This window comes from Zingiber officinale, chromosome 9A (genome assembly GCF_018446385.1).
Source record: "Zingiber officinale cultivar Zhangliang chromosome 9A, Zo_v1.1, whole genome shotgun sequence".
In the NCBI taxonomy this organism is placed as follows: Eukaryota; Viridiplantae; Streptophyta; class Magnoliopsida; order Zingiberales; family Zingiberaceae; genus Zingiber; species Zingiber officinale.
In genome coordinates, this window is record NC_056002.1 from 3,738,335 (window position 1) to 3,761,842 (window position 23,508).

General features: G+C 36.7%; 3 protein-coding genes across 6 annotated transcripts; all 3 read left to right on the forward strand.

The window, feature by feature from the left end:
• Window positions 1-358: 358 nt before the first annotated feature.
• Window positions 359-4,847, forward strand: LOC122018747 (ornithine transcarbamylase, chloroplastic-like). Its single transcript, XM_042576159.1, has 5 exons — window positions 359-618; window positions 1,468-1,802; window positions 3,308-3,439; window positions 3,529-3,804; window positions 4,487-4,847. The coding sequence occupies exons 1-5, from the start codon at window positions 393-395 to the stop codon at window positions 4,667-4,669; spliced, it is 1,152 nt and encodes a 383-aa protein (XP_042432093.1). The 5' UTR covers window positions 359-392; the 3' UTR covers window positions 4,670-4,847.
• A 343-nt stretch (window positions 4,848-5,190) lies between these two features.
• LOC122018748 (proteasome subunit alpha type-1-like) lies at window positions 5,191-15,304 on the forward strand. Its single transcript, XM_042576160.1, has 2 exons — window positions 5,191-5,592; window positions 14,661-15,304. Exons 1-2 carry the CDS (start codon window positions 5,242-5,244, stop codon window positions 15,096-15,098), a joined length of 789 nt encoding a protein of 262 aa, XP_042432094.1. The 5' UTR covers window positions 5,191-5,241; the 3' UTR covers window positions 15,099-15,304.
• A 1,498-nt stretch (window positions 15,305-16,802) lies between these two features.
• Window positions 16,803-18,540, forward strand: LOC122018614 (transcription factor bHLH63-like). Of its 4 annotated transcripts, XM_042575983.1 has the most exons (6): window positions 16,803-17,263; window positions 17,337-17,501; window positions 17,576-17,710; window positions 17,780-18,016; window positions 18,094-18,130; window positions 18,323-18,540. In XM_042575983.1, exons 1-6 carry the CDS (start codon window positions 17,015-17,017, stop codon window positions 18,358-18,360), a joined length of 861 nt encoding a protein of 286 aa, XP_042431917.1. In that variant the 5' UTR covers window positions 16,803-17,014; the 3' UTR covers window positions 18,361-18,540. The 4 variants fall into 4 exon arrangements, with proteins under 4 accessions (XP_042431917.1, XP_042431916.1, XP_042431914.1 ...); XM_042575982.1 differs by having other exon boundaries at window positions 17,780-18,130; XM_042575980.1 differs by having other exon boundaries at window positions 18,094-18,540.
• Window positions 18,541-23,508: the final 4,968 nt, after the last annotated feature.

The following is a 23,508-nucleotide window of genomic DNA, read 5'->3' on the forward strand; positions in this document are numbered from 1 at the left end:
TTATATTTTAAAAATATTATGATTGCATAAACACTTTTTAAAAAAAAAAGTATCTAAAAGTTTAATCCATTGTATTCTCTGTTATAATCAATATTTTTTACTAATTAATAAATAAACATAAAAATAAAAAATAGTTATTTTCATATCTTGCAAGCGAAAAATGTTTGATTCTATGCGATCTTTTTTTTTTAATATATATATATAAAATCAACACTTAATAAAAATTCCTATAACAAAACTTAAGCGAAGCCCGGTCTATCGGACCATTTTCTAATTCATATCGGACCATTTTCTAATTCCGGTCCGGCCCAAATAAACAATGAATTTACTCGACGCTGATTTATTTACTTCCGTTCGGACACAGAGACACTCCACTGACGGTACCAATCCAAATGGCGACGACAGCAACAGCAGCAGCGGCCATCACCGGCAGCGCATCTCTCAGGTCCGACGGCACCGCCCTCTCCTTGTGTTCCTATGATTCCTCCGGGGGACTTTCCAGGCAGGCGTTTGATCTTCGGCTCCATCCCTCGATCTGGGCTGCTTCCCGGCTCCGCGGCCGCATCTCATGCTCCGCGCTCTCACAATCCACCGTTTCTGCCTCCAAATCAAGCGAGCGTAATATTTCTATCTCGTTTATAGATTTATCATTTTTGTTGACCAGTGATTCAGCTACCGCACTGCCGTGTGCGATGGGATCGATTGCTGAATTTGGGATTTTAGGTTTATTTGAGATGGACGACCCTAGGGATTTCTTTTCCCGGGAAATATGATGCATACTGATTTGTATGTGCGCTGCGTATTATATGTTTCTTGAAAGCCATTGTGTTGATTATGCTTTTCGCTAGGATATTTTCCCCGCTCATTTATTTGATTAGATAAACGCTAAGCTTTCAGTTACAAAACATTTTTATCTTTTTTTTTAGCGCTTCATGTTTGTTAATGAATCTTGACTAAATTCACCATCTCTCAATCCTGTGAGTATCATTGGAGTCTTTGATTGAACCGATATTTCTCCAACTGTTTTACTATGATAATGTCCCACCATATAGGAAAGAATGTTAAAATTTTATATGATAATCTTCTCTTTCACTTGCTGCCTTTATGTTGACTGTAAATTTCTTAGTGATGGATATAGAAATATCAGGTTGAATGTGAGATACACATTGAGCACTTGCCTCCATTGTTTCCTATCTTCAATGTGAAATTACGTATTCCCTTCCCTCCTATTCTCTCCCTCACTCCCTATCCACTACGGTTATCTGATAAAGAAAAAGTTAGAATAGTATTAACTGAGAACCGTTGGGCATTTAGCAACTCAGTTCATGTAAATTAGTCAACAGAACTCACTGATGTTGAAATGGTAATCAGATAAAAGAATCTCTAATGCCATTCTTTGCTATTTAAGAAAAAACATACAAGAAGCCTTCAAGTTCAATGACTTCTGAAGTTGTGTTTTGCATGCAGTGAAATCTGGCCCCAAGGATTTTCTCCACATCAGTGACTTTGACAAAGAAACTATCCTCAAGATCATCAATCGAGCAGCTGAGGTCAAAGCAGTGTTAAAATCAGGAGACAGATCTTTCCTCCCTTTCAAAGGAAGGACTATGGCCATGATTTTTGCCAAGCCATCTATGAGGACCCGTGTTTCATTTGAGACAGGATTCTTCTTGCTTGGCGGACATGCCATTTACCTGGGCCCTGATGATATCCAAATGGGCAAGCGTGAGGAAACTCGAGATGTTGCTAGAGTACTTTCACGCTACAATGACATTCTCATGGCACGTGTGTTTTCTCATCAGGTAACGTAGTTGGTTGCTTGTCATGCTACAATGGCATCGTCATGGCACTTCTGTTTTGTCATGCACAACCATCGAATTGTATTATTGGGAAACCACATGCATGTTAGGGAATGCTCAAACCCGCTCGTTTACTTCTACACTTTCGAGCCGTTCATAATTATTATGCCAGTACTATTCTATTTTAGCTTTAGCATATAACTTTTGTGACTTTGTGTTATTAACTTTATTTCTGTTAGGAGGTATGTGTCTGTGATATTATTATCTTTATCAATTTAAGCTAGGAACTAAATATTAGGATTTTTAATTCTTATCAGATTGATACAATAATGTGCAACTATTTCTATGTTTGCTTCTGAGTCCCTCTCTTGTACAAAGTTAAGTATACATTCTTCACAATTACACTTCTAGTACACTATGCTACACATTATCATAGGCATCATGGAGCTTTTATATACACGTTTTAAGCGTCTTAAGCTGTAGAAATGATGATTAATTTGTGTATGTGTATTTATGCATTATTTTTTTGCCCCTCTGATCAAGCATGACATTACATGTTAGTTTTACTGATCATGATGTTATATAATTTTACTTACATTTATCCGATAAGGCCTTGTGGAACATATGTACAGGTTATAGATGATTTATACCTTCGTCTTCCTGCTGGATACCCAAAATGTCATATCAATCAGACACTTTCACAAGTGTAAGCTAAAATGCAATAGTTTGATATTCGAGATTTAAAGGCTAAGTTATAAAGTAACTTTTTTCTTATTATTATTGCTCCAACATATTGTGATGGGTATCTTATTGTCTATATACATTTTCTCAAAAATCTGCTGTTACTAATATTAAAACTCAAACAGTTTTTTCATTTTTGAAAGCATAGGGAGCAGAGTGCACATAAATGTACTGAATATTATGTACCTTTGCAGTCTAAAATTAATGCTCTGCAACAATGTGTTTAGATTTAGCCAACTCAAACTGGAAATGCTTCACTTGACCATGCTTATTTTTCTGAGTTATAGCAGCTTCCAACCTTGTCCTATGTAGATGTCTAATTTTTGTGTTAGATTTTAAACACACAAGGGAGGATGTTCTTGTTCAAATCTATCTGTGAAGTTCCCCTGATACTTCACATAGCCAAAGTGGGTTATTTATAGGAGTTCAAAAGAAAAAAAGTGAGTCCTAAGTGGGCATAGGCTTTTTGCCAAACTAGGTTTGAGCTAAAGTTGAAAACACTAACCTTTAATACAACCTGGCCTCATCATATGCATGGGACAATTCCATGTTGCATCAGCTAGTTAATTCAACATCATCCCTAGCCATCTGTTTTGTGTTACTATAATGCTATCTAGTAATTTTTTGCTGTTGGCATTGTTAGTTTCAACAAGTGTGGCTGCTAAAGAAGATGCTTGATATAACAGAGAGGTTCCAAAGAGCAACATCTTTGCGACTAACTTCTTGTGCAAATTTACACATATCATGATCCTTTATTATTTTCACAGGATATTTTGGACCTTGCTGCATTTTCTTCTGTGCCTGTTATAAATGGTCTAACTGACTACAACCATCCATGCCAAATCATGGCTGATGCACTTACAATTATAGAACACATCGGTCAATTGGAGGGAATCAAGGTATCCAATACTTAGGTGGACTTTAGTTGGAGATATACAGAATTGAAATTGAACTGTTCAAACATATTTTAAATTGTGATTCTTAATAGGTTGTGTATGTGGGAGACGGGAACAATATTGTACACTCATGGCTTCTGTTGGCATCTATAGTTCCTTTCCATTTTGTATGTGCTTGCCCAAAAGGATTTGAACCAGATGAGAAGACCGTTGAAAAGGCTAAGAGTGCTGGAATTAGTAAGATTGAAATTACTAATGACCCAAAGGAAGCAGTCAAGGGGGCAGATGTTGTGTATTCAGATGTTTGGGCTAGCATGGGGCAAAAAGAGGAGGCTTCATATAGAAAGCAGAAATTCCAAGGGTTTCAGGTACATCATTCTTCCATTTTATTTTTCAGAAACTAAACTTAATACAGGTTTTTGGACATCAATTTTAATTCTTAAATAAAAACATCATCCATGTTTAGTTGCTATAGTGTGCTTGAAAAATTGACTCTATAGTCAAACTGAGCTGAGATCGACCATGCTCAAGATTGTTTTTAAATAAGCATCTTGAGCTTTAGCTGTTATGTGATTCGAAACCAAGCTAAAAGTTCTTGTTTGTGGAACTCAAGCTAAGCTGAACTCCTTACCTACTCGAACTAGTACTCACAGAAATCTCAAGCCAACAAATGAGACTAAGATACGGGAACATTACAAACAATTCTTAACATGGATAATATCTTTTTCCTCAGTTTTTTTTGGTAATTTTTTCATTTTTCATCATTATTATTTTTTAATGAGTTCTGTTGATATGTACTAATGCTACAATGGTTCACCAACATGACAAAGATTTATTTTCCACAATACTTATAAAGAAATGTATTAATCATATATGTATTCATATACTGTCCAATTCTGTCTCATTTCTGGAGTATAAGCTAATATTTTTTTGATGCACCTTCAAATTTCAGTTGAATATTTAAACGTAATTTGATATAATAACAGACTGAAAGGATTGCCTAATCTTTACGTAACTTCATAGGCCTCTACTAAATGAATGTGCTTGCAGATAGACGAAGCTCTGATGGAGATTGCCGGTCCAAAAGCTTACTTCATGCATTGCTTACCCGCAGAGAGAGGCGTAGAGGTTACTAACGGTGTCATCGAAGCTCCTAGCTCGATCGTTTTTCCACAGGCCGAGAACCGAATGCATGCTCAGAATGCCATCATGCTTCACCTCTTGGGTCTCTAGGATCAATATGGAATAACCAAGTTGGACCATCAAATTGGATCTTGTGAAACAGTTCATGAGGTTCCAGTAGAAGTATCTTTACATTTGTGAAACAGTTCATGAGGTTCAAAACATGCCGGTGAATGGACTCGTATGCTTTATCGCCGTGGAATAAATTATTCGTAAGCAATTTTCTGGCGATTTGAGTTCTGAATTCTCTGATTGCCAGAGGCGACTTTGTTCCTTCGTATCTTTCGGTTTGTTCTAAATGATTCAAATCATCAACAATCCCTATTAAAGTTAAACGCACAGTAGTGTGAAGAAGTGATGAGAGTTTTTGTTATCGATTTGATTTATTTATATTCTCGTTGTTTCTCTTTATTAAAATAGCAGAAGCGCACATCTTAAGAAGAAATTAAAGAAAAGGATTCAAGTGATTTTAGAAATTTCGTATAGGCTTAATGGGCCGGCCCACATAAGATACGGGCCTTCTCTGCCTTGGAGAAGAAGCAAGTAGAAGCCGATCTAATTAATATACCTACTTAGTACTTACGACGGTCAGCAGAAGGGAGGAGGAAGAAGAGAGTAGCGAGATGTTCAGGAACCAGTACGACACTGATGTCACTACCTGGAGCCCGGCGGGACGGCTGTTCCAGGTTGAGTACGCCATGGAGGCCGTCAAGCAGGGCGCTGCCGCGGTCGGCCTCCGCTCCACCTCGCACGTCGTCCTAGCCACCGTCAACAAGGCCACCTCCGACCTCTCCTCCTACCAGAAAAAGGTATTCAAGGTTGACGATCACATCGGCGTTGCTATCTCGGGGCTCACTGCCGATGGTCGCGTTCTTTCCCGCTACCTTCGCAACGAATGCATCAACCACGCATTTGTCTACGAGTCTCCTCTGCCTGTCTCCCGCCTCGTCGTACGCCTCGCTGACAAGGCGCAGGTTCCCCGATCCCCTTTTTTCTTTTCTCTTCATTAGCTGTTTGAAATTCTGAAGATAGAATCATATAGTTACCCATCTATATATCTGTCATATATCTACAGTGAGCATCTTGAGAAGTTTTTTTTTTTGAAATAATTAGTGGGCATTATCGAATTTTACTTTTTTTTTCTTAAATCCTGAATTTTGCTCTATTTTTCTCCGTGCTTGTGTTTATTTGTGTTTAGATAGTCTCGTTCAGTTGTAACTACCCAACATTTGAAAGATTGTTCAACTGTTTGAAGCCTTAGTTTTTGCTAGAGCTATGGATCTTCTAGCATTGCCCCATACCTATTGTTGTTACATATACGTTGGAAAAAGGGTGAGGAAGTAAGGAAATTTGGTGGAGTGACATCTTGCATGGGAATCCTAGTTATAGTAGAAAAGAAGAGGGATTTAGGCGTTTGAGAACATCCTTTTGTGTTATGGTAGGTGCTTCTAAGCTATGATGAGCTGCAAAACATGCTAAGGCTAGATGTTTATCTTAACTTTCTTATTTGCATGATTTTCAAGTAAATTTTTAGTTTCTTTAGCAAAAATTAATACCAACTGGCCATGACATCTTTGATCAAGTTAAATATTTATCTTCTCCCTTTTCTCCATTTTGCTTCCCCCCTCTTTTTCTCGATTCTTAATTATCTGTTCCTTGTGAAATAAAAAGCAAGTCAATCATAGAAATAATCTAAACAAGCAAGAGTTATCTTGAATATAACTAAAATGGGACAAAGATAAATTCCATTTGTTTGCTAATCCATATTACACCTTTGGTTGAATCGCTTTGCAACAACTTGTTTTACTTACTCTCATGTTTGACTTGTTTGTTCTAGGATTAGATGATTTAAATATAATAATGACTTATGTGTGAATATTCTAGGTATATAGTTTTGCAAATAAGCTGATTCTATCTAGGTTTGTTAAACGGGATCTGGTTTAGACTTGACTAACTCAACTTTGCTGTAAAAAAATGAAACTAGTCAAATTAGGTCAATACCATTTCTTAAAATTGGGTAATAGTAATTTGCAATTTACCATTCCTTTTATTGATTCTAAGCCATTCCGTTTCAATCCTTCCAATACAGGAATGGTAAATTGCAAAACAGTGTTGAATGAGGATTCAAATAATTTATAGTCATCTCTCAATGTTTTCCCCTCCATATCTCCATTGTAGATGTTATGCTTCTTCTATGCATCATCTTAATCATGAGAAGTCTAGTGCTTTCTCATACTCTCCCTAGTTCCCTTTAGTTTAGATAATATCTCTGGTACTAGTGGGATATAGATTTTGGATACAAAGTACTATTACTCGTCCACTGTCATAGACAAAAATCAAAACACCCCCCCCCCCCCCCCCCCAGCTCTGACAATCAACAACATATATGGTAGTTCTTGCCAATGTTATCAAACTCGCGAGTTGACTCATAAACTCGTACAAAATCGCGAGTTTACTTATGAAAATCGAGTCAAATCATGTATTAAAGTAAAATCGGATCAAAATCTTAAAATCACATTTAAACTCGTAAAAACATGATTTTTGAGATAATTTTATCGATTTTGTGTCGTTAATAAAAGGGGACCATTTTGGACAAAATGATATCATTTTGGGACGATTTTAGATTTGCACTTGTCTATTAATGATTTATATTAATTTGTTATCTTGTATTTTATTTATCTTTGGACTTAAGTTTTAGACTTGGATTTATGTTTATCTTGTGTTTTCATGGCAAGTATTTGGTTGTTTAAAAGTTTAAAATTATGAGTAGTTTATGATTATATGAATTAAAATGTTCTATATGTAGATTTATGTTATAATTTGGATTAAAATATTTAATGATCAATTAAAAAGAATATATTAGGTTTCTTTTAAAATTGATTTAAAGTATGATGTAAAATCTTACGATTTTACGATTCGATTTTACGATCCGATTTTATGACTGCTCTAATGATTTTACCTAAACTCTCGATTTTGACAACATTGGTTCTTGTTGTGTTACCTAGACCCTTTGGTTACCCCAATATTTGTTTTTGTACAACAAACCCCATGATCCTTTTTAAAATCAGTGGAGATGACGCACTAGGTAGGTGGCTCTGGTGTTGACTATGCGAAGACTCCAAGCTAGAAAAGATGACTTTATACGATCTTGCATGTTCAAAGGAGCGTTAGTAACCGGGCTAGGGAGGGGGTCTTCAGCGCAGACATTTCGACGCTCAAGTCAGTGATCCAGTTGAAAGCAATGAACAGTAAATATGTAGGTCCCCAGACGGCCGACAAGAGGAGGATAAATTGCCTGAAATTAAAAGAATACCCTTTCTCGATCTTTGGACTAAGTTAGACAAACACTTGTCAAAAAAAACAGATAGTTAAATGCATAAAAGTAAAGAAAGATACAAAAATATTTATTTGATTTGCAATCAAAAGATTGCTAATCCAAGACAAATGTAACTCACTAAAAACTCCTTCTCCCAAAGGCGGAGTAGCCTCTTACAGCGTTGAAAGCTTAGAAAAGTAAATAACAGAATTAGAAGTTGAAGTACATAATTGGTTTACAAGTGTTGTTCTTAACTACTGAGGGCTCTATTTATAGTCTACTGGTCTAATCTGACCGTTTGCTGACGTGGCAGTTCCGGGCGCCTGGGCGTGGCTAAAACTTTATCCACATTGTAATGGTTCGCACAGGATAAATCTTATTTGGTCCAGGTGCTTGGACTGCTCCGGGACCATGCTGACGCGGCTTCGAACAGTGCGCGTCGAGGAGGTGCCCCTGGGTTGCCCTGGGGTCTGGGCGCTTGGACTTGGTCCAGGTGCTCGGACAGTCAACAACAGGCTAACTGTCCAGATTCTCCTCCGTTCCGGCTTCATTCGCTTGGGTGATTTCGGCCATTCAGAATATGGCTCACTCGAATCCATTTTTTGACCTTCTCCTTGAGCAAGCTTCCCTCCGGCTGCTCGTCCTCCGAAAACGCCGCGCGCTCCTTCTCGTCTGTCAGCGTACTCTTCTGCAACATCTCTTTCCTCGGACGCATCGAGCCCGTCGACTCTTTCTCGTGTCGTCCTTCTCACTATCTGCGTCTTTCGCTCTACTTCCTATGCTCCTATGTTTCTACACACTTAGACACAAGACATTAAACATATACAGGACCTAACTTGACTTGGTTGATCAAATCAAAATCACTACGGGGTACTTACAATTTTCCCTTTTTTGATGTGGATCAATCCGGTTAAGTTGGGGTAAAACAAAACAGTAAAGTAAATGAATATGCAACTTAAAATGTATCTCCCCTAGACTTAATCTATAATTCTTCCTCTTTGATCACATTAAAAATAAGAGTTAAAAAAATTAAGGGTAACACAATTAGTGACTAACACTTAGAAAAAATTTGGAAAGTATGTTTTGAAAACTGTTTTTTTTTGTGATTTAAAAATTAGGTTTTAAACGACATAATTTTAAAATTAGTTTTAATCGTTAAAAAATTCTAAAATTTTTTGTATCAATTAAACATATTTCTCCACACTAGAGATAAAATTTTCAGATAAAACAACAATAATTAGAGCAGTAATTAATTATTCTATATAGAAAGGTATATTTGCAAAGACAAATTCTTAAAAATAGTTTCTTAGCTCGAAAAATCTTTAAAAAGTTTATGAAAATGTAAAATAGCAAGTATTTTTGCAGAATAAATTTTTGAGAATAGAATGCTCCAAGAATTTTTAATATTAAAAAAATAGCATTTAGATAAATAATCCATAGAAACTCAAATAACGGTTGAAATTTTTTGACAAAATTTCCTTTGACAGAGAACATGATGTCTTATCAAAATAAAATTTTTCATAAATAACTCTGTGAAATAATTTAAAGATATGAATTTTGTTTAAAAATTCATAAAAAATAATATATCGGTCAAAAAATTTCAAAATTTTTCTTACAGATAGATAATAACATCCTTTTCCACGAGAAAAAAAAATTAAAATTAATTTCAAATAGAACTCATACAAACCAATTTATTTTAAAAATTCGACAAATTCAAACATACAAAAAATATTAAAGCAAATTAAAATTAGAAACATGCATAAAGAATTTAATCTAAAAATGATTTTGGAACCAATATAGTTCTTTCCTACTAGATTGATCAAGTACTTTCTAGGAATATACCTTTTTGTTATTTTTCTGATTTGACCCTTGTGGAATCTATAATACCAGTTTAGTTCTTGATAATTTCTAAAATTTGAAGTAGCAAAATTTGAACATACAAAAAATTTTAAAATTTCTATTTGTTCTTTCGAATTAGTATTTTTTATTTTTAATTTATCAAAATCCTCTATTAAATATGATTTTACTAAGACTATTATTATTTCTAAATTCTCTTTTTTCAAATTTTCATTTTTGGTTTTCAATTTACACATTAATTTAGACATGAATTTTATACTAAAATACAATTGATCAGGAGGTAAGAGATATACCTCACTTATCATGTCGGATCTGAAGCTAGATTCTCCCCTTACATCGCTGCATTCATCTGATGTCGTTCCCCCTTCATCGATGCTAGCTTTTGAGTTGCTTTGTTTTTCGTGACAAGCCATCAGTGCTAGTTCAGCATATACTTCTATTTCGGACTCGGATGATGAACTTTCATCCCAAGTGGTCTTGAGATTTTGATGTTTGTTTCGCTATGACCTTTTTTCTTTCTCCTTTTTGAGATCCGGACAGTCTTCCTTTATATGTTCTTTTGGCAATGGTAGCATCGAATTTTTTTCTTATTTCATGGATTTTTTTTGGTCTTCATTTCTTTAAATTTGTTAGATTTAAAAAACTTTTTAAATTTCCTTACCATATAAGCTTTTTAGTTTGGATCAATACTGAATCTGACTTGGGTTCGTCCTTCTTGGTGGTTGTTACTGCAAGGTTCTGGCTTGACTCTTTACTTGTCCCTGCACATCTGGATTTATGCAATTCTAAAGTCGAAAAAAGTTCTTCTAAGGTACTTACCTCCAAGCCGATAAAGATATAGTGGCATCTATGATCGAAGTCCATTCTGGGATTCTAGGAAAGACGTTGAGCGCGTAGCGTACCAAGTCTCGGTTGGTTACCGTTTCGCCGAGGTTGACCAGTCCGGTGATCAACTCTTTGATCTTCGCATGTAGTTCGGCTACCTTCTCACCTTTTTCTAGACGGATGTTTGTTAGTTGGTTTCGAAGAATGTCTCGTCATGCGAGCTTCGCTTCGGATGTGCCTTTATGGAGCTCCAGGAAATTTTCCCCGAGTTCTTTGGATGAGAAGTAACTTCCGATGCGGTTGACTTCTTGAAGCGGTAATACATTTAACAAGTGGTATTCCGCTCTTTGTTATGAAATCACTTTATTCCTTGTTTGTCCATTGATTTTCTTTTTTCTCTTCTCCTCGTTGATCCTTAAGAAATACAAAACCATATTTTATTACTAAAAGAATTTCGAAATCAGTTCGTAGGAATGCCTCAATTCGGCGTTTCCAAACTCCCCCTCGAACTTTGGCGGGTTGAGCCTTGGTTCGACTATTGATTTCTTTGCTTCGGTCGACGGTTAGTCCTTCTGAAGTATCCTCGCTTTGATATCAATTGTAGGTTCCCGGACGACCGACAAGAGGAGGGTGAATTGCCTGAAATCAAAAGAATACCCTTTCTCGATCTTTGGACTAAGTTAGGCAAACACTTGTTAAAAAAAAATAGAAAGTTAAATGCATAAAAGTAAAGAAAGAGGCAAGAATATTTACTTGGTTTGCAATTAGAAAATTGCTAATCCAAGGCAAATGTAACTCACTAAAATCTTCTTCTCTTAAAGGCGGAGTAGCCTCTTATAATGCTGAAAGCTTAAAAAAGTAAAGAACAGAACTAGAAGTTGAAGTACTGAATTCGTTTACAAGTGTTGTTCTTAACTACTGAGATCAGAGCTCTATTTATAGCCTGCTGGTCTAATATGACCGTTTGCTGACGTGGCAGCTCCGGGCGCCTGGAATGGCTTCGGGCACCTGGGCGTGGATAAAACTTTATTCACGTCGCAACGGTTCGCACATGATAAATCTTATCGGGTCCGGGCGCTTGGACCGCTCCAGGCGCCCGTACCGTGTTGATGCGGCTTCGAATATTACACGTCGAGGAGGGCTCACCGGGGTTGTCCCGAGGTCCGGGCGCTCGAACAATCAACAATAGGTTGACTATTTGGATTCTCCTTCGTTCCAGTTTCGTTCGCTTCGGTGATTTCGGCCATCCAGAATAGGGCTCACCCGAAACCATTTTTGAGCGTTCTCCTCGAGCAACCTGCCGCTTCGACTTCTCGTCCCCTCAGAAACGCCGCGTGCTTCCTTCTCGTGTGCCAGTGTACTCTTCTGCAACACCTCATCCCTAAGACACACCGAATCCGTCGACTTTCTCCCGTATCGTCCTTCTCGCTAGCTGTGCCTTTTGCTCAACTTTCTGTGCTCCTAAGTTCCTGTACACTTGTACACAAGACATCAAACATACACAAGAATTAACTTGATTTGTTTGATCACATTAAAACCACCACGAGGTACTTACAAAATGAACAGTGGCTATGAGTATGTAAAGTTGTATAGCGTCACATACCTGCGTCTGTAAATGGAGACCCTCTTTTATAGTGTTACTGTTTGTTTGTGCACGAATCTCAAAGCGTTTTTAAAAAAGGACAGACCATATGCTCTAACACCTTTCCCAAAATGGATCCACAATCCTTACGTTTGGCGGGGTGAAAGATTCTAATGTACAACTTGCATATAGAATATTTTCTTACGTAGCACAAAATGCTAAAATGGAATATGAGGCCGTTGGGTTGAGGGGTCCTCAATATGTATAACTGGCCAACCGACCGAGCCTCTCATGTAGTCTGATCGGCTGTTGCTCACAAGAGCGATCCGGTCGGATTTGAGGAATGTTGCCAGGGACTCGTTCTTCGCTCAGCCTCTCCGTTTGTCACCTGAGTTTGATCGGACTAAGTGTCTAGTTTGTCTGATCGAATCATAGGTCCGATCGGCTAGATCACTCGGTTAAAATAGTTAACCGTGCTAGTTTCGAGTGATGAAGTGGACCTTGCTCTGGATGATGTTGACTCAGCTTAGAGTTTTTTTTATCAATACTGAAGGGCTCAGCATCCGGCCAACCCAAGGGTTTGGTTGGATGAATGGCTCGGCATCCGGCCAACCCCAGGGTCCTGTCGAATATCCTCTCGGTCGGGACAATCGTCTGCCCTGAGTGTTGATCTTTCCTTGACTTTGAACACTACGTCAGCCAGCCTCCTGGACTTTGACTCGACTCGGGGGCCCCACCTTATTCACCTCATCACCCCAGTAAGAGTATAACATATTCATATAGATAACTAGATCCTTTCCTTAATAATGAGATGTACTAACAAGTATATCTATTCTCATATATGATACCGTTATAATTACTTGGTGCATTCTCTTCTTTGATAATGAGATGAGATCCTGTCTGAAATCGATGAAGGTGGTGAGCTGGGGACGTAGCTCTGCTGCTGACTCGATGAAGACTCCACATTGTCTTACAACACAGGGAGCATTAGTGCCAGGTCAGGGAAGGTGTCCCTGTGTTGCCTTTCGATGCGCAAGTTAGTGATCGGTTTAAGAGAAGAAAGTAGTAGCAACGAACTGTAGTAAAGAGCATGTACAAATAAGAAGCATCACATACCTTCGCCTGTAGATGGAGATCCCTTTTATAGTGTCATCTCAAAGCATTAATACATTTTCCAAAGCGTTCTTAAGAAAGGACAGGACATAAAGTGCTCTAACACCTTTCCTTAAACGGGCGTGCAAATCTTTGTGATTTGACAGGTTGGAAATTTTCAAAGGACAATTTGTCGGCGGGATATTCTCTGTCTTTTTCGGCATAAACTTCAAAAAGAGTATGATATGACAGGTGTCTATGCCTCGCTGTAGGTCGCTCGGCCGGGAGATCGCCAGCTCGGCCTTACAAAATGCAGTCAATAACTCATTCTTCACTTGATCCTTCATTTTGTAGGTGCAATATATTCGATCGGATAGGATGGCGGGCCGGGTACATAGCTTCAAACCTTGTCTGCAAGTTGTGAAGGACGACCATTCTGGAGGTCCGGTCAGCACTTCATGTCCGACCGGCGATGCGTGGTCCGCTCCGCCAACATAGCCTGGTTAGCGATTCTAGGTCCGTCTGACCATGCGACTTTGACCGCTTGACTTTGACCTCTACGTCAGCTGATTCTCCTTACCCACTTTTTGGGGGTCCCATCTTTATCATCGTATCAAAATGTATTGACTACTAAATCCATTTTCATATGTGATACTTGTTCTCAGCTCTCAATATATGGTGACTTTGCCCGGTTATCTTGTCTTCTCATGAAATAAGCAATCGACGACTTTAACAATAAACTCAATATTTAATTACCGCATAAGATTTTCAGCCATTTTCAAATGGTGTGGTGCTTGACCATTGTTAATCATGAATCACTCTCTAAAAAGAGGGATGGATCTGACATTCAAAATTCTGTTTCTAAGTGTTATGAAAAGTACATATATCATACACTTTGCTAATATATAGGACAAACTTCGCGTATATGTTAATTTTCTTCAATTACAGTTTCCTCATATTGAAACTCTTTCTTGTCCTTATTTCCTCTGTTTGGTATACATATTACAAGATTCTACTGTAAAATTTTCAATCCAGAATTGAGTCATTTGACTGAGGCGCATGACTTTAATAAAGTTGGATTATTATCACACTGGACAAATATACTTTACAACTTTTATGTTTTACGGTTGGATTATTATCATTTGAACTTGGGGCATGCCTGTTAGTTCAATGATTTTACCAATGTTTGTAGTTTGGATTAGGAGATGGCATATCATTAGTACTTGTGTTTTCCTATGCCAACTCGAGCTTATAGATCAGTTTAGATGGAAAACTTGTTTGTATTGTCAACTCATACTAGTTGTTTTATGAAAATTAACCTGAGAGTTCATATCTGGCCTCACTGTATTGGCTATTGACGTCAACTACAGGTGTGCACACAGCGATCCTGGAAAAGGCCATATGGAGTTGGTCTGCTTGTTGCTGGATTAGATGAAACCGGAGCTCACCTCTACTACAACTGCCCCAGTGGAAACTACTTCGAGTACCAGGCATTCGCAATTGGTTCCCGCTCACAAGCTGCCAAAACTTTCTTGGAACGCAGGTTCGAATCTTTCAACAACTATTCTCGTGATGAACTGATCAAAGATGCAGTTTTTGCCATCAAGGAGACATTACAAGGAGAGAAGCTGACCAGCGCCATCTGCACAGTAGCCATTTTGGGAAAAGATGAGGCCTTTCATTTGATTGATCAGAAGATAATCCAAGAAATAATTGATTCAATTGAGATCAAAGAAGATGCTCCTGCTGAACAGGCTCCTGAGCAAGACGAGGCAGGAAGCTCCGGTGCCGCTCCAATGGATATCTAATGAGAGAGATTTGGATGGAACGCTCACAGAGGTGTCTGCAACTAGCATTCAATTTTCTTCTTTTGATCAACATGATGTTATGGCCTAATTTTAAACCGAATCATGGGTTGATGTTAAAATTGGTTGTACGACGATGTTGCTATGTATTAACCGCAAATTGGCATTTCAAACTTGTTGAATGAATTCTGAGAGAAAAGTGGGATACACACTTCAGTTGCATATAGATTAGACTGCTGGATAAAAACAATGGAACTGCTGCATCTTGTCACTTCGCTATAGCATCTTGATTCCACCCACCAAAAGGCACAAAAGAAGCTGTTCCTACTAAATCCATTAAGCTCATTGCACGGTGCACTGATACCTTTACAGTTGTACATGGCACGGATTTTGATTGGAACCAACCACTAAATCATATGATTCCTATTTGATTTATAACGTTCCATATAAAGTTTGGATTCCAATCCAAAGCATCACTGTTCCAAAAAGGAATCGATGTAGACAGGGAAGGCGTACTGTGAAGCCAACAAAAACATTAACAACTTCAATCATGCAAAACTAATTCTTGTCCCCATTCATTGCATCCAAGCTCCACTTTGAGCTATAATATAGAATTATAACTAGACGTGTGTAACTCTGAGTTGTGAACATATTTTGTTTTGTTTACAAGTTGCCTACAAGTATTATTTATTAACGAGGGGGAAAAGGAATTAAAAAGACCCACAAGAATGAGAATAAAGATGGAAAAAACAATAGATTAAATTAAGATGTAATGGGGGAGGAGAGTGGATGGAAGCTAGTAGCAAGGGTGGTGGGTTACAGGATGGCCTCAATGTCCGCAGCGATAGGAGACAAAATCACATGAAGGAGAGAGGAGTAAAGATCTCCCAACAATCGCCATACTGCCTTTCGTCTCCTTTACTTTTTTTTTTTTTTATCAAGTCTAATCCCCGGATTCTCTATCCATTTCAGATTAAATAATACTTTGATCACGATTCACCATTGATGGAACTCTATAACATTCTCTTTATCCGCATTAATAGATAAGGCTTTGAGGCAACTAGCTTTTGCTAGACATTCTTGGCTTCTTTCTCCACATGCTCAGCCTTGTTTAAGCTGTTACTAATGAACCAAATTATGTGCATATATATATATATATATATATATATATATATATATATATATATATATATATATATATATATATATATATATATATAACAAGGAGGTCGAGACCTCTAATAATTATGATCACGAGCTGTGTCCTCTGAAGAAACTTCAAACTCATTATCATCATCTTGTCGCAAAGAAGATAAGTAGATTAGTTTAAACTCTTTACTCACTGTAAATCTGAAAACAGAAGATGAGTAGATTAATTTATACACGCATTTTAGCTTGTACACTAAATTATATTGTACGTATTATTGAATTAAACTGTATTATACTGTGGAAAGGATTTTAAAGCTTCTTGACAATTTTTTTTTAAATAAAAAAGGTGGAATTTTTTTGCAAGAAACTTTTTTTAACTGCAAAATTGAAACGAGCAGCAGCAGTAGCCGTAGCCGTACGGGGAAAAGCTAGCGGAACGGTTGGTCGTGGGGTTGCCTGCCATGTGGGCGGTAGGACCCTGCTGAACACGCCCACGTGTCGATCATGTCAGACCGGGCCCCTACCTTATCGAGGGTGGAGCAGAGGGCTCGCTCGCATTCTTATCCTCGATCGCATTCTTATCGAGGGTGGAGCAGAGGGTGGAATCACCGGATCGATCTTTGATCTTTCACCTTTGTTCACTCCTCCCCATTTGATCCACAGCTGCCCTTCTCCATCAGCTATATACGCACGCACAAGGCTGGGACAGACAGAGTCGTTTCGGAGAATTGCGATTCCTTCCTGCTGGCTCATACTTGCTTATCGTCGCCATGCAGTGCCTACAGACTCCAGTTCCTCATCGATTCTCCTCCAAATGGCAGCAACAGGAGCAGCCCAGCCACCATTCTTATAGTGCTGATGATCTCTGCGTGCAAGGCTTCAATTCCTTCGATTGCTTCAGCAATGGCTTGTCCGATCTTCCTGATCATCAGTATCCCGGCTTTGAGGAAATTACAAGCGAGGCAGTGAGCGATAGCACCTTAAGAAAGAGGAAGGCAGAGACTTCTCCCAAGTCAAAGGTAGTTGAACTCTGCTCCAAGGTGAATTTTCACAATCAAACTACTTAAAACATTTCTCCTTGCGATCTATCAGCAAGACTGCAAGATCAGAGTGAAACAAGAAACGGGAGGAGCGAAAACAGAGTGCAAGCAGCAGAACAGTAGCAAGGAGGCATCAGGAGACGGCTCAAAGACTGATTACATTCACGTTCGAGCTCGCCGCGGCCAAGCCACTGACAGCCATAGCTTAGCTGAAAGAGTATGTGAAGCCCGATTCGATTCAACTCAATTCAATAAAAACTCTCTTCAATCTTTCTCCATCTGGATTCACAGGTGAGGAGGGAAAGGATCAGTCAAAGGATGAAGTGCCTCCAGGAGCTGGTGCCGGGATGCAGTAAGATCACCGGAAAAGCAGGCATGCTAGATGAGATCATCAACTATGTTCAGTCTCTCCAGAGACAAGTCGAGGTACTTAATTAAACTTCATCGTTAATCTACATATATTTTGCTGGACATCAACAAAACCTCAATTAGCAGCTTGTCGAGCAGTTCCTGTCGATGAAACTTGCTGCCGTGAATCCAGTGGCGGACATCGACTTCTTGAGCAGAGAGGCGATGAGTACTCAACTGGTGCAGATAAATCCACCTGAGCTAATGGACCAGCCATTCCTTCACTTCAACTCCTTACAGCTCGATCCCTGCTTAGGGCTGGACATGTACATGGATTCTTCGGATCTTGTGGCTGATGGATCCCCCTTTGGCTCATCTCTGAATGTAAATATCTCTCGTCCAATAATTAAGTTACCGCTGTGGACATTTCAGATTAATGAGTCGACTATCTTTAATTTCAGAGCTTGCATAGGGTAGAATTCCTTCAATCATTGCAAGGTAAAGATTCTTATCCTATTTGCTCGAGTGGCATGGATTGTGATGCATGGTTTTACGTACCCAACAAACAAAAAAACAAGATAGAACCATTCCTGTTGCATGGTGATATCATCTGGTCCCCAAGAGGAAGAGTAACTGGTTGGTGGCGTATTTTAACTCGAGTTTGCTAACTTACGTCTACCATTCTCGCAGGGAATCTTTTGCCTAACAATCTCAAGATGGAGATATAATTTGTCGATCTGAACTAGTGGAGAAGAGATGGAGATGTATTTCATTTGCTCATGTGTAACATATCGATATATAATGCCATGCATCTTGTTGCCTTCAAATAGAATTAGTTCTTTCATTTGATTGTTGTTTTGCTTTTTTCATATTCTCCTTTAATAAAACCTCTCTCTTTATTTTCTCAATCTTTTCTGCAAAATATCTGTAAACAATGGATCTACGAGTTAATAACGATATTAAAATTACCATCAAAATTTAAAATTTAAGGATAAAATAGCGGAGGACCAACAGGAATTTGGAGTGAATATTTCCCTATATTTAATTAATCAGTATGAATGAACATATATGTCCTATAAATTGCTTTCTCGGCCCCCTCTGACACCACACCCTCCCCCTTCTCTCTCTCTCTCTCTCTCTTCTCTCTCTCTCTCATATCGTTTCTATTGCTCCCACAGGCTGGATCAGTTGGTTAGATGTCTATAGCTTATCATTGAAGTTATGGGGTCGAAAGTTGTCAGTTACACTCGGGGATAAAATCTTGGTCTGTTGTGCCAAAAATTCCTTCGACCCCTAATCATCTATCCTGCCCAGTATTAACCGTGATTTACTCTCTCTGAAATCTTATGGGGATGGGGCTAGGGGGCCGCTAAGGTGACGGTTCCACCTTTTTTGCCACTCAAATATCATTCCTATCCCCCTTTTTTTTTTACTTTGTTTTTTTTGTTTTTTCAATTTTATTTATTTTATTTTTAATTTAATTTTATTTATTATTTTTTCATCCATACTTATATATTTTTAATTTTATTTAGTTTTATTTTTTAATTAATTTTATATATTATTTTTAAATTTTCTTTAGTTTTATTTTTTAAATTAATTTTCTTTATTATTTTTTTCATCAATACTTATATATTTTTTAATTTTTTTTAAAATTTTATAAATTTCTTTTTCCACCTCCTCTAACACAGTCCTCCTCTCTTTTTAAATTTTGTCTCTCATATAAATAATTTTTATACTGCTAACTTCTTTACTTATAATTTTTTAAAAAAAATATTTAATTTTTATTTAGTTTTATTTTTTTAATCAATTTTATTTATTATTTTCCATCAATTTTTTTATTTTATACTCCTATTTTTTTCTAATTTTATTTAGTTTTATTTTTTAATCAATTTTGTTTATTATTTTTTATCAATTTTTTTTATTTTTTATTTTATAAAATTTTAACATAGTCGGAATCTCTCCGTTCCTTTAAATTATTTTCCTAATTCGATAATTAAATTATCTCTATCCAACTTTTAATACATATCAGAACTTCCCTTCTATTAAAATTACTTCCCTTGACACATGACATATGTCAGAACTTCTCACTATCTTTAAATTATCAACCCTTCACATATATTAGAACCTCCTCTTCTTTTAAATTACTGTGCATTTTTATTCATTTTTTATATTTTTGTGTATTTTTTATGTATTATTATATGTACTCTTCATTTGAAAAAAAAATTATTCATAAACTATAAATGTGTTTACTATTAATTATTAATTTTTTTATCTTTTTCATGTATATAATTTTTATTTTGATCCATATTATTACACGTCGTTAGTTTCTAAGAATCGAAACCTGACAATTATGTCAGAGATATTATAAGTCCAACGTCTATGCTACGTCATTTTTAAATTATTTATAATTTTAATTTTTTTATAAATAATAATTCTTAAAATCTACAACTAAATAATAAATAAAAGATTATAAACATATAATAAAAAATAAATTATTCAAAAAAATAAAATTGATAAAAAAAAATAGATAAAAAAACTGATTAAAAAATAAAATTAATAAAAATAAAAGAAATAAAATTGAAAAAAAAACGTGAATGTGAGAATAAGGAAAGAATATAAAGATAAAAAATTAAAGGGGACCGGAAGACAAGATATTAGGAGAGATCTAAAAAGCAGCACTTATTGTCCTACTTGGACGGCGTGCACGGAGTGATCAGTAGCTTTCCATGCAGTGCGGAGATGTCCACACTCCACAGCCTTTGCATCAGGTTTCTGCAATTGGGTCAACTTCTATATCTCATGAGTGGAGAGAGACAGTGAGAGGGGCATCCAAACTATGGACAGAAATAAAATTATGCTTAGTCCTTGCTTTTATAGTTTTCGTATTTTGGGGAATTGAAATGAAGATGAAATTCATAAATATTTAAGATTGTACTGGCTTCGTCTGATCCTACCATCTTTTGAGGGGACAATGAGGAGCATGGATTCTTTATCCATAAATGATAGGTCAGAGGATAATTTATTTATAAATTGATTTATTTTAATAAATCTCATTATATTACGAATCCATTAATTACAAATAGTGGATCATTCTCTCATTCATAAATTAGGATCTCACCTAGACAACGAGAGCTAGGTCAGTCCACCTATATCTATAATTGAGATAATGATTAATTAATAGGTATATAGCTAGGGCATATTAGTTCAATTATGGAGAGACAAGGCAGGTAGTAGTTTGGATGGGGGTCGATTGGAGCTCCGGGTCGCATACTCAAAAGGATCCGGATTCGTCATCTTTTAAATTATTTGGTTTACGGAATTGAATATCTAGATTATTAAAAATAAAAAAGAAAAAAGAAAATGGCCCGACAAGAGAACAGAAAAATAATGTCCTTAAAAATCCATCAAAACTAGAGAGAATTAGTATATCTATTTTCTGTCAGATCGGACTCTCCTCTTCCACTTAATATCTAAGTTTCATAATTTTAAATACTCTAGGTTATCTATAAATTTCAGATAAAACCAATTGATGGCCTTAGATATGCAGTTTTGATGGGATCTAATTCAACTCCTGTAGATGTTATAGTGCTCCTCAGTCACACCATACCATGCACAGCCTGTATATATTCCAATATTCAATCATTGAGTCAATTGGCGCGCACGCGCGCACACAAAACCTTATATAGGAGATTCAGAATTAAGGTTGCACACTGTATGTATTTTTTTTTTACATGTCCAAGTTTTAAAATTCTAAATCTAGGTCCAATAAATTTCGTGTAAAATCCATTGATTGATGACTTTAAACATCTATGATAGAATTCAATTCAAGTCCTGTAGGTCAATTCGAGTCCTGTAGGTTTATGTGGAGCTCTTCAGTCTCATTGTTTCATAAATTTTCAGATTCAATGTTTTTATAGTCGTGCGTGTTTTTAAAACTTTATGTAGATGTTGATACTTTTAACGAAATTAATACTAATGTGATGATGTTTTGATGAAATAACATTAAGGTGGTGATATTTTTGTTGTTGCAATTTGTACTAATGATCTAATTCGGGTTTTGATGAATGATAAATGGATTAAAGTTAGAGTATTTTATGATATGATTACTTCACCCAATGTGCAGGAGTTGACGGATTTGAATGACTCGAGACCAGGCTAAAATCCAACTAGGTCCGCAGGATTAGATAGTTGGTGGAAACTCCAGATAGGTCCACGAGACTTGATATCTAGCGGAAAGTCCGGTTAGGTCCGCGGGACTTGACAACCGGTCGAAATCCAGTTGGGTCTGTGGATCTGACAACTTACGGGAAGACTTGGTGGGTCAAAGGTAAGTTAAGCGACTGCAGTTGATAAGTGGAGGTAAATAACTAGAGGAAAAATCCAGTAAGGACGCGTTCCCCATTGAGAGAACTGTAGACGCGGGTCCAACTTAAGTCCATTGGGGAAACTTATGCTGAGATCTTGACTAGATCCTGATCTCGGAGAGACGTGATCTAATTACTACTCCTATTTTTGTTATGCTAATTCTATTTTGTAGGATAAATAATATATTTTTCTATTGCCTTGACTAACTTTTTATTGCATGGAAGAAAAGAGACAAAAAGTAGTCTGGACACACGGAAGGGATTCGGGTGCTTGGACTCTGGGCTCCTGGAGCTAGTTTGGGTGCTGGGACCAGTGTCGCCCGGGCGGTTGCCACAGACACTCGGGCGGTCCAGGCGCTCAAAATTGGTCCTGGCGTCCAAATTAGAAAAGTTATCCTAAAGCTGAGTTGGAGAGTGATGACTGACTGAACCCACGTCAGCGATGCAAGCACCTGGAGGGGGTCCAGGCGCCTGGAAATGGATAAACTTTGTGGATGAAGTTTCAACGAGAGATCGTCACGTCAGCAACGATCCAAGCGCCCTAAATGGGCCTATATAATGACATTCGACTAGCAGCTTCAGAAAAACATTGACTACAACTTTCATATTCAAGTGTTACTCCGAAAAGGCTTCGACGACACCGAAAGATTGCTCTAAAGTTCGAAGAACAAGAGCCTTAATTTTCCTTTTTGTTTGTTGATAACAAATTTTATTTTTAGTTCTTGTACTCAATCATTGTAATCCTTTTACAAACTGATAGTGATTGTTTAATGAAAGCGATCAACGATCACGGGCCTTAGAGTAGGAGTCGTCACAGAATCTGAACCAAGTAAAATCATCTGTGTTAGCATTATTTTCTATTTTCTTTATTCCACTGTGTAACTGATTTTAATTCGTAATTTTTGACGATCACTATTTACCCCTTAACGACTTTACGATCCTACCATTTTAACCAAACACAACAACAACCTATTTTTTAATTTAATTTAATTTTTTCTCTTTTAATTAGTTAAAAAAATATTAACGTTCCTTTATTTTTAATTTTTTTATTAATCTTATTTTGTATTTTATTTTATTGTTTTATTACAAATTTAAAATTTTAAAAAAATTAATAAATTTTAGAGAAGAGTTTATGAGTTCAATGAAGTGATTTTTTTTTTCAAAAATTTATGCTTTCTAGATGACTTTGGTACCATGAAGAAAATCAATAATTTAGGTATAAAATACACGAGGGTATTATGAAAACAAATGCACTCTATATTTATAACAAATTTTGATATGAAGAATTCCACAGTTTTGAATGTCTTTTTATATAACTTTTTTAGTTTATATATATATATATATATATATATATATATATATATATATATATATATATATATATATATATATATATACTGCCCGATATTTCTTGTGTCAACATGGACGATTTGACACGATCAAAACTCAATTTTTTTTAATCTCTATCATCTGTATGTAATAACTTTTCTCTCTCCCCTTTTAAATCAAAAT